At 36.1% G+C, this 11871-nt stretch overlaps 1 protein-coding gene across 1 annotated transcript; it reads right to left on the reverse strand.

Annotated features, from left to right (window-relative positions):
• Window positions 1-2954: 2954 nt before the first annotated feature.
• On the reverse strand, window positions 2955-5004 carry LOC142631109 (uncharacterized). The gene is made up of 2 exons (XM_075805192.1): window positions 4412-5004; window positions 2955-3271 (listed from the first exon to the last, which is right to left on the reverse strand). The coding sequence occupies exons 1-2, from the start codon at window positions 4871-4873 to the stop codon at window positions 3161-3163; spliced, it is 573 nt and encodes a 190-aa protein (XP_075661307.1). The 5' UTR covers window positions 4874-5004; the 3' UTR covers window positions 2955-3160.
• Between the last annotated feature and the right edge of the window lie 6867 nt (window positions 5005-11871).

Raw genomic sequence — 11871 nt, forward strand, 5'->3', positions numbered from 1 at the left:
GTGATTTTAAGTACTCCATATCGGTTATGTGGTCTTTGCATGATCTCAATTATGGAGTTATTATATAAGTTCAGCATGTGGTCTTTAGCACTTGGCTCATGATATTAGTACCCTGATTTCAGCATTACATATTGGCAATCTGGTCTCTACATGATCTCAATTAAGGAATTATCACATAATCTATAACTGCTTTCACAAACATAATAGTCGATTGAGGCAATTACACCACCCTCAGCTCTCATTACCCTTTTACCCATTCTCGGCTCCACCTTGTCTCAGATCACACCAAAAACCATCTCCAATATACAACAACAAACAGCCACAGCCAACCTAACTATCTCTCAAATAAACACAGCCAGCAACTCATCCACCCTCAACTCAGTTCACCAATTCTCTTCAAACCACCCAAATTCACCAAAGCCAACTCACCCATTACCAAACTCACCACCAACTCAACCTAATCACTCCAGCGAGTTGGATTACTCACCCCAAACTTCAATTTAACTTCCCTACAGGCTACAGTTACCACTTAACCTTCTAAACTTGACCACTTCTACCACCAGGTCCACCACACAGTCCCTTTCCCTCACCAATACATGGTCACCAAGAAAAGAACCACACCATTGTCTAATTACTCATACATAAACTCACTACTACTACCTTACCATTTTATCACTGAAACATGATGAAGAAAACCACTACACCACCCCACAGCTGAACCTCCACCATTTGTAGCCAAATCCACATCACTGCAAAACACAACATCCCAAATGGAACCTCAAACCACCACCACACTGTTCCACAACCATGACACATACCCGGCGCCACCCCCACACTGCAGTAAGCCCGCCCATTTCACCACTCAAAAAATTCTGAATTTATGATTAGAGAACAATGCACACATAGAGAAGATAACCTTAATTCCTTTATAATGGGGAGAAAAACTTTATCTGTATCAACTTTATTTAATTAGGATTGAAGCCAATTTATCAATAGAACATGTTTTTACCCCAATTACCATTTAATTCTTTACCAATAGCAATTGGTATTTTCTAAGTGCATATATTTATCATATAAACATCAAATGCCCAACTTGAGCTCTAACAATCACTCAAAAACCCTGATAAGAAACCAATTTCAATTTTCAAATTCCACTCACAACTTACAGACCACAGTTGACACATTGGCTTAACAGTAAGAAAAAAACAAGTGCAACTACAAATATATGGCATTCATGCATAATGCAACGTTGATAACATAATGCCAAACTCACAAACGAAGCTGCCGTGTGATTAACACAAATATTTATAAACACATACATAGAAGCCAAAAAAAAAAAAGGGTAACTTACTATGAAGCTGCGGTCTTTAAAGGAGTTTAGTCATGGGTCAGGTTTAAAAGAGAGAAAGGGGATACTGACTTGACAAACAAATCCCACTAGCTGTTCAGTCATGGGTCTTTAAAGGAGTTCAGTCATGGGTCAAGTTATATGAAACCATCTCGCTAATATCCGCCAACACTAACCGTTCCTCTCTCAAACTCAAACTCAAATAAAACCCATTTCCATTGGAATATATCTCTCTCTTTCTCTGGTCATTAACTAGCAACAGGCTTTGGCATTAGAAACCACCATTAGCATACTCTCCTCTAAAACTCTATTACCCCAAACAAACAATTAGCTAAATTTTTATAAAAAAAAAAAAACTCATTCTGACACTGACTTAACAAACAAATCCCACAAAACATTACACATACATTTCATCTTTTCATGGGCTTGTTGTTCCCAGCCCATCCAACCTTAAAATTCATTCAATCAAGCCCATCTTGTATTCATCAATATTATGGACTATGGACCTATTTATTTAACCCATTGTATTAGAGATTAGAACCCATCATACCCATTCCCGCCAACACTAACTCTGTTTGTTCAATCAATCCTCTGTTCCTCTCTCTCTCAAACTCAAATAAAACCTATTTCCATTGTAACCTCTCTCTCTCTCTACCCTAAAATCTCTCTGTTATGGTTTTATTCACTCCGACTCAGAGTCGGATAGAGTTCACTTACTTAAATCCAACGCAACCCCACTAACTGACTTAAACACAAATGCATTCAATACTAACAAATGATATACATTCAAATGTAACAGATTAAAATGGAAAAATTATCATCTTGATTACTTCATGAACTAAGTACAAAGAATTCAAAAATCATATTAAATCTAAAAGGCTAAAATATACAAAAAAAGAAGAATCATCATCAACATGTTAATGGCACTTGGATTTCTTGGAAAGATTAATCTCTTGCTCAGGCTTAGGGATGTCTCTCAAATCCACCAATTGAATCTTTCTTTTGGCCTTTTGAACTTGTTGGTATCCAAGTTGTAGCTTTCTTTTTGATGCTTCAAGTTTCAACTCCAATGACTTCCTCTTCTCCTCCTCCTCCTTTTGCGCTTTCCTTTGCCTCCATGCAGCCAAATTAATCTTGACCACAATCCTCTCTTTCTTTTCACTATTCTCGGCACTGTTACTGGCAGCAGAAGACAATGTTGAGATCGCTTCCTTCTTGTTACCATCATCATCTTGCTGCTGCTTTGAAGGATAACCAGAAGCAGAAGAGAGAGCCTTCTTCAAACCCATACAAGGGTTAGCATCTAAACCCATAGCCACACGAGTTCTTGCATCTAAACCCAAAAGCATAGCCATAGCCACGACTACTACCAAAATCTTCAAGAGAGAGTATTTTTGCGTATTGAAATCTTCAAGAGAAAGTATTTTTGCGTTTAGTTTTTTCTTGCCAAAGTGGGATACATATATATAAATTTACTACGTCACTCTCCGACTCACACACGGAGAGACTCTCATGCTCTCTGTTTTGTTATCACCGACTCAGAGGAAGACTTTCATCCAACTAGCCGTTACTATTTTAATTTCTTCTACACCCAGTAAAACTCAAGTAAAATTAAATTCCTTCAACAATTTACACGCGAAAGGCCTTGAAATATTATGCATTACAAGAATTAATAAAAGTTTTACACTTTTTGAATAACATGATAGTAATGTACGGTGTACGGTGTACGGTGTACCTGCTGCAAGGGTAATACAGATTTGAATGAACTGACCAAAAAGAAAAACACAGATATTTCCAATTGAATAGTCATCTTTAAGTATTCCCATCCCTCAAATTTTTGGAGAGCTTCACATGGGCCGTGGGATCTTTCTTCTTCTTTTTCTTGAAATGTTTAGAGGCAGCTTTCAAAGCCTTAGTCCAAGCCTGTAATGAACAGTGTAAAATATAATAAGGAAAATGCTTTTTTGTTTTTATTTTTTTAATCAGGTGATGAACCAAAATAAATTGCACTCAATACAAGGTTAAAATATAAATAAATAATTAGTAAAAATAAATAAATATAGAATTCATAAATAATTTAAATTATAGAATCCATAAATAATTAATTTACAATAATTTAAAATATAAATAAATATTTTAAATTAGTGAAAATTGAAAAAAAGAGAGACTAAAATAGTCCAAATAAATGCAGAATTCTATCTTTCAAATGTATTTTTTATATCATAACTTTCATAAGATAAATAAAAAATTTGAAATCCTAAGCAAACATAATAAAAAATATATATAACAATATCATAATTGATTTACTAATTATCAAAAAGAAAATTATTAGTTTACATTGTAATATTCATGTAAAATTTACATTATAAACTAAATAAATATATATAATATTTTATATATTTATACAAATATGTACAATATTGTACATTTTATACAAATTTGAATCACATGACTGCTATAATATAAACCAATAATTATTCCCTCAAATAAACATAGTTGATTTATCGAAACTATTATTGAAGTAAACAAATAATAAACCACCGGTATCAAATTTGAATTTAACATAAAATATTAAAAAGGTGAAGTTGATGAAATCAAAAGCCACCGTGGTATCAACAAAACTAAAAATTAAAATGTAACAAATATTAATAAAAATCTGATTTTTTTTTTTTTTTGGGTGGTCTTTGATAGTGCGTGATACACAAAGTGGCAGGCCTCATTTCCTAAGGTAGAGAGTGGAATCTACTTTACCAAATAGATAGACATAGACTTCAAGTCTTCAAGTCTCTTCAACAAACAAATTGAGAGTTCTCAGAAAAAAAAAAAAAAAAAAAACAGAGCAGTGATAGAAAGAGAGATCCTAGCACCATTGCTCACTGGTTTGGGTTTTTCTTAACAATGGCGATAATAAGGTGTTGCTGTAATTACTAAGGTTCTTTTTTGCTTTTCTTAAGCTCTGATCTGAACCGTGACAATAGAGCCAAAGTTTTCCTAAATTTTTTTCTAGATTAAAAAATATAGAAAGAAAAGAAATTCTGTAGAAAGAAATAGGAATAGAAATACCTTTGTGGTGTGTGGGAAACAAGGAAAAGTGGGCTTTAGAGGAGTTGGGGAGAACTCAGCTGGATTGGTTTTGTTCTTGTGCATGCGCTTCATCTTCAAAACATTAAGATTAAGATTGATGTTGAGCTTCTTCTTGATGTTGGAAGTGACTTTCTTCAACTTGGTTTTGTTGCTTAACACCATAGCACCACCACCACCAAATGAGAGCTTTCTATTTGTGGGTGTTGTCATGAAATCCAAATCTTCAAAATCAGAATCCAAGTCCATGGCACTGTAAGCCCGCGGGACCAAAGGGGACCATATTGAGCTCTGCGTGTAGTCGAAGTCGAAAGCCGATAACTTGTCAGGGAATTTGCAGAGAAGCTCTTTAGACATCAATGGTTGCAAGTAGTACACCACTTTCGTAGTGTCCATAATAACAAGCCTCTGTGTCTCTTCTTCTTCTACTTTGGACATAGCCATATCTGAGAGAGATCTTGTTCTGAATCTTCTATAAGATACTCTCTACACAAACTGTTGTGATTTTTTGCTTTTGGGTATTTTGCTTTCTGTTTCCTTTGTGGGATTTGGACTGTTTGGGACTTGTGTTTAAAGCAAAGATGGGGAAGAAAGAACAAGAGGATGTTTTGGAAAAGTTACCGTTACATTTTCAGTTTTAAATGTGATGTGCCTGGTTTGTTCCTTGCTTCTTAGCCGTTTTCTCGATTTTACCCTCCATTTGCTCTAGTTTCTCATTTTGGTCCATGGAGTGATGATTTAGGTGTCATGTCAAATCACGTGTGTCAAACCTTAGAACAGTAAATAATCTAACAAAAAGTGACCATAGGAGAATCTTAGGAACATCATTCTATTTATGCTACAACCGAATAAAATATAAAATGCCCTTTCAAAAAAATAAATAAAAATAAAATGCATTTAATTGCAAGAATAAATCTTTAAAAATAAAAAAATTGCAAGAAAAAAAAAAAGAATGGAAACACCTACAGCAAGGACTATCTAGTAAAAAAAATGATAAAGTTTAGTTACAAAACTGGTTGTAACAATATATTTTTATTTGAGGTGTATTTTGATAAATCTACCATTGGATTATATCTTCTTGTTATAACTTCTATGCTTGCAAAATTTCTAAAAAATAAAAAATAAAAAACTATGTCATCAATAAATTGTTTATTAAAATTATGCATAATATATAAACTTATAAATCATATAGTAAATAATATTCGATTAACACAAAATTTGACATGTGTATTAAGATCGTAAAAAACATGAAGTTTAACAAATAGATTTTTAAGTTATATTGTAATATTTATTTTATTAAGTAATGTTGTAATTTTTGGCTACAACCAGTTTTGTAAATAAACTTTCTAATAAAAAAAATAACATTAATCATGAATAGTTGAACTAGCCCAACTTTGTTTTAAAGAAAATAATATTATTTTTTCCTAAACCCAAGAGAGTTTAGTATCATTTAACGCCAATTTCAAAATGATGCACTCTACTCTACTGTCATATGCTTAGAATCAGTACCATATTTGTGAGTTTACATGTTGACAATGACATCTATATATATAATTTGTTGATTATCAAAAAAAAAAAAAAAAAAAAAAAAAAATATATATATATATATATATATATATATATATATATATATATATATATATATATAATTTGTTGGATATCACAAACAAACGATTTGAGGCATTTGGTTTTGTGTTTGGAACCACTGCTGGATAGTGCTTTGTACTAGAATGCATTTTGCTTTCTAGCAGAATGTATTATGACATAATATATTTTTATTGAAAATTTGCATTTAGTTTGATGCTTCAACTTTTACTAGAAAGTATTTACTCAAAAAAAAAAAAAAACTTTTACTAAAAAGTAATTGTAATGGCGCGTTTTGGATCTTAAGCCCAAAAGATAAAAGGATTAAAGCCTAAATAGTCCAACACAATAAATTTGTAGAGAGTCGGTTTGAAACTAGATTTCAGTGAGTTGGACAACAATCCTAATAAGTTAAAGATGACTTGAAAAACAAAGATAAACAGATCGTGTGCAAAGTAAATCTTCCTCGGTAAGGTCCGAGGAGAATAGCCCTTGTATATATTTCTCTTAAACTTGATTACAATGACAATTTTTATTACTACAGTTTTTTTCTCTACAAATTCTCTGATGTCCTCTTGTAATGGGGTCTTTCTTCCTTATATTATCATGTTTTTATTCATCTCCACCCTCCACGTGTAGGTTAAGTTGTCTGTCTTGATCCTTGTCCCATCAATACCTTCTTGAAATCTTTGGAAATAGTTGTAAGACTGAATATCACTGTTCAGGTATCACCTCCACATTAATGCGGTCAGAGAGTTAGCTACAGAGCATTTAATGCGGTGGTAACAACTTTCTCTTAGATATTTTTTAGCTTCCCTTTGTCCTATTCCCTCCCGATGTTTATCCTTACTAGTAGAATTGCCCGGAGTATTGCCCTTGATGGCAGGTCAACTCCTTTGACCTCTACTCTGTTAAGCCGATGAGGCATCTCTCCTTGGACGATCTTTCCAAACCCTCATGACCAGGATCCTTCCATAACTCGCTGATTTGTACCTCTTTGCTAACGTTTACCTATCCTCGGACTATTAAATGTCTTTGGATAAGGCCCACGGCCCAATATACATTCATGAGTCTTTCATCCTTACAGTAATTATTTTGAAATTTTGAATGGAATTGTGTTTCGTATAACAAAAAGCGTAAAATTCATTTTTGGAACTTTTAACTATTTTTTATTAAGATGATTATAATAATAGAAAGTTAATGGTTTTTTTTTTTATATATTAGAATTTTTATTCATTACGTAAAATTCCAAAAAATAAAGATTTCAATAATTAATATCTGTTTAAATACAATAACAAAATAAAAATAAAAATACAATCACCATTAATAACAAAAATAATAGTAACAAATAAATATTGCCAATGAAAATTTCAAACTCCTTACCTTATGCCTTGAATTAATGTCTAATATAAATAATTTTGACAATTATCAGGGAAAATTACACTTTACCACCCTAAACTATGTCACAGATTACACTTTGCACCCTAAACTTTTCGAATGCACGTTATGCACCCTAAACTATGACCATTGTTACACTTTGCACCCTAATGTTAAATTTGCTGTTATGTTAGACGGAAAGCACAATCACATGCCTCCCACGTGACGTTTGCTTAAGTGTCACCAAGCCAAAAGACCTAAATGCCCTCGTCCAACTCTAGTAGCAAAGACATCTCTGTGTTGGGACAGAGCCACCGGGAGCAGAGGGAAGAAGGAGATCAGTTGGGATGACATCAACAAAGACATCTCTCTCTTCCAACTCCAGTAGCACACTGTCGCCCAATTTTCAGGCATGACATCCACAATCAAAAATTCACATACCATTCCTATAAAAAAAAAAAAAAAAAACCCACATACCATCGCAAAGCCACCAATTTTCAGGCATGAGATCCTCTGTCAAAAACCAAATCACAACACAAATTCACAGGATGCAAAATCACAAACACAAATTCGAACCGACTAAGATCCACAAACACAAAATTACACTTTCTGATCAACGCATTCAGAATTTTAGATCACAAACACAACTCTTAACCGACCCATCGCCAAGATCTGTAGTGAAAGTGAGAGAGAGGAGATGAATCGTGCCCAGCCGATTTTGAGATCACGGATGCCACTGTGAGCTCTTGGAGTTGACCATACTAGTTCTGAATCATGACCCAAATTGGACCCAGCTACCATCGGCACCACCATCTGCGACCAGCCACCATCGCCACTTAGCCACCGTCGTTCACTACCTTCTATCTCTATTGATCTGTGTGGATCAGTGCATGGAGAGACCCAAAACACCAAATCGTGAATGAGAGGGAGGAGTGATACTGAGGATCTGTGGAACGCCTTTTGGGTATTCGGACTTGGAAGAGGGCATTTGGGTCTTTTGGCTACTGGAGTTAGAAGAGAGAGATGTCTTTGTTGATGTCATCCCAACTGATCTCCTTCTTCCCTCTGCTCCTGGTGGCTCCGTCCCAACACAGAGAGAGATGTCTTTGCTACTAGAGTTGGACGAGGGCATTTGGGTCTTTTGGCTTGGTGACACTTAAGCAAACGTCACGTGGGAGGCATGTGATTGTGCTTTCCATCTAACATAACATCAAATTTAACATTAGGGTGCAAAGTGTAACAATGGTCATAGTTTAGGGTGCAAAGTGTAATCTGGGGCATAGTTTAGGGTGGTAAAGTGTAATTTTCCCCAATTATCAAGATAGTTTTGTACATAAAAAAATATTCATATACAATATTAACAATTTTTACATAATTTTTTTTCACCCAATTTTTCTGTAAACTTTTCCTCCTCCTCTCTCTCTCTCTCTCTCTCTCTCTCTCTCTCTCTCTCTCTCTCTCTCTCTCTCTCGGATATGTGTTGGTTGGGGTGAAAATTGGGTGGATAGAAAATGGGGGAGAAAAAATGGATAATTGGTGTATTTGGTTAGGAGGGGAGAAAGGGGAGAAAATGGTAGAGCCCGACAGTTTTCTGTTTGAACCCACCAAAATTCAATCTCCCCAAAATGGAGAGAAGAGTGGGGGCTTACGGTATTTACCATTCTGCACCCCCCTCCCTCCACATCCATACACCCCTACTCTTTCCTTCACTGTTTTCATTTTTTTTTTTCACTTTTAATTTCACATTTGGCAATATAGGAGGGGATAGAAAAGTAGGAGGATACAAGAGATTTTAGTTTTCTCTTATAGTTTTTGGTAGGGGTTTGAAAAGTAGAGAAATAGAAAACTCTTTTATTTTCTTAAGGATAAAAATGAGGGGATGGAAAATGTAGAATGTATAAATTTACTCTATGCCCTTATTAGATAACAAAAGAGTAACATATTATCATTTTTATTAAAAAATTGTGTATGGATAGTAACTTTATTATAAAAAAATTATAAAGTACAATAACACAAAACAAATGAGGGGGGGGGGGTGGAGGGGAACAGATGAAAAAAAAACCCAAAACAGATGGAAAACGATGTAAAAAAAGAAAAAGAAAAAAAGAAATGAATGAGAACTATTGAGAATTAATAGAAGAAGAAGACAAAAGTGAAAGAAACGACAAAGCCAAAAGAAAAAAAGCCAATTGCATAGGGGGACAATGTTGTCCAAAATGGTAGGACTTTTTGTCCCTTGCATTTTCTCTCTAGTTTTCTCCCTCTTTTAGGGAGATTGCATTTTGGTGACCCAAGGAGAAAAATCCTAGGTTCCATTAGTTTTCTTCCCTATTTACTCCTCCAACTAACAGAAAAATATAATTTTTTCTCCATCTTTTCCATCTATCTCAAAATCACCACAAATAAATGGGGTCTTATTTGCCTCACATCTCACTCTATTCATATGATGAGTATTAGGTTTAGCCGTGAGGGATTTTTTTGAAGACGTGTATGCATTTTAGAAAATTTTGTGCTTATTTATTTTGATGATGCAAAGAAGATCAGTAGGCTGGATGCTTCGGACTTCAAAGGACTACTGGTTCTCTCTGCGGCCTGAAGAAGAAAGAAAAGCGAATCAAAGGCGACCGGGGCTGCCGGCCAAAAACCCTCCGATGGCAAAGTTAGTTTTTCTCTCTATGTTATCTGAGTTCCAACTTTTTTGGAGTAAAAATGAACATACCTTGGCCTTGTCTGAAACAGCCTTTATATAGTGTTCTTATAGGCGGTTACCAAAATTGGAACTTCTCCTGGATTCAAGGAGAGGTAGAAATCAAACGTAACTTGCATAACCGTTTAGAAGTTATGCTTTTGTCTCCACAACGGATACCTGGCGGTTATGCGTGGGATAAGGGATTATCACGTCTTATTCAGAGATTTTCCTAAGTATGATACCCTCGTCCTGGAGTTCCTTAGTTGGGTGTGCTTTGGTACACACGCAGGGGCTGTTTCGTTTAACGGGCAAATTCCTTCAAGACGAGGCTATCGGCACTCTGGACGAGTGCATCACTGGTGGTGCTTACCTCGTCCAGAGCTCTTCTTCCCTGGACGAGGTAATTGTAGGCAAGTTTCTGAGGGTGTTTACAGGTAGGTGGGTTATGGACGACCTGTATGGACGACTCGAAGATAGGCTAAATCAGTTCCCTATCAGTTGCCCCCTGTTCTAAGGTCGTCCAAAGCTTTTAGGTTTCTGGACTCGTTTCAACGTATTATTCCACGTGTCTCAAGGTAGAGGACGAGGTTCCAAAGGCCCCAGATTATGTCACGTGTCATTACTTGCCTGGGTTAACCGTTGCGTCGATTTGGGTTTTCGAGGAGGTTGCCACGTGGTTTTTCCTGATTGGTCATTTCGTTCTGGGTTTTACTTTTCAACACCTATAAATAGTGGATTTCCTTCCCTACCCTCTCCATTTTTTCAAATTCTCTCGTTTGACATCTCTCGTCCATCGCCTCGTCTAGGAGTATTCCAGCGTCCTTAGTTTCTTTCGTCTAGAGCCAGGTATTTTCTCTACGCTTGTCTTTAGGTTTCCCTTATATTTCCAAAATGTCCGAAAGTTTTTCTTCGTCTAGCAATAGTGTTGATAGGGAGATAGATGAATATCGTAACACAACTAGCTATAGTGGTTCTAGCAGTGACAGTAGGAGCAGTGGTAATACCACAGACGAGTATGTTTCTAGGGTTCCTGGGGTTCCCTTAGAAGTTTTCCAGGAAGAACTTAGGACGAGGGTAGGGTCTAGGTCTGGGGCTGGTCCCTCTAGCGCGCCCTCGCCAACTAGAATGGACGAGGTCGGGTAATACTGTACTGCGCTGTAGGGGTTCCGGCCAAGACAGACGAGAGGAAGTTAGCGTCCCTTATAAGCTGGTACCAAATCCCAGACGAGCCAAATCCTAGATTAGCCGTCCGTGGTGAGTGGTGTTGCCAACCTCACTTTGGCATTGGGGTTTATGAAGCCTATCTTCTAGGGGATCTTAGGCTGCCTCTTAATGCTTTTGCTAGGGAGTTACTTAGTAGGTTAGGTTTAGGTTTGTGTCAGCTAAATCCTAATGCATGGAGACTAGTCGTTTCTATGCAAGTTTTGTGGAGAGAGGTTTTTGAAGGGGATTGTCCTCTTACTGTGGACGAATTCCTTTTTTGCTATAAACCCTCTGAAATTAGTCAATCTCGTGGCTTCTATCAGTTCACAGCCAGGAGAAAAGATTGTAGGATTATTAAATCTCTGGCTACTTCAGATAGGAGCTGGAAGACAGAGTTTTTCTTCGTCTCCAGTTTTTGGGCAGGACGCCCTATTGAGTTGAGCAGGGATTCGTTTTCCCCCCTATACATGAGACATAGGGAACCTTCGTCCTGAAGGTATGCTTACCACTACCGTAACATTACCTTTATTATACATCTTTCTATGTTAAACTCCTTGTCTTTATTGCAGGTGTTAGAAGGCCCTCGTTG

The sequence above is a fragment of the Castanea sativa genome, chromosome 4 (genome assembly GCF_040712315.1).
Source record: "Castanea sativa cultivar Marrone di Chiusa Pesio chromosome 4, ASM4071231v1".
In the NCBI taxonomy this organism is placed as follows: Eukaryota; Viridiplantae; Streptophyta; class Magnoliopsida; order Fagales; family Fagaceae; genus Castanea; species Castanea sativa.

Coding starts and splice junctions, on each gene's coding strand:
- LOC142631109 (XM_075805192.1), bottom strand. CDS start 4,873: ATGGCTATGTCCAAAGTAGAAGAAGAAGAGACACAGAGGCTTGTTATT. Junction 3,272..4,411: donor GTTTCCCACACACCACAAAG/GTATTTCTATTC, acceptor TGTTCATTACAG/GCTTGGACTAAGGCTTTGAA.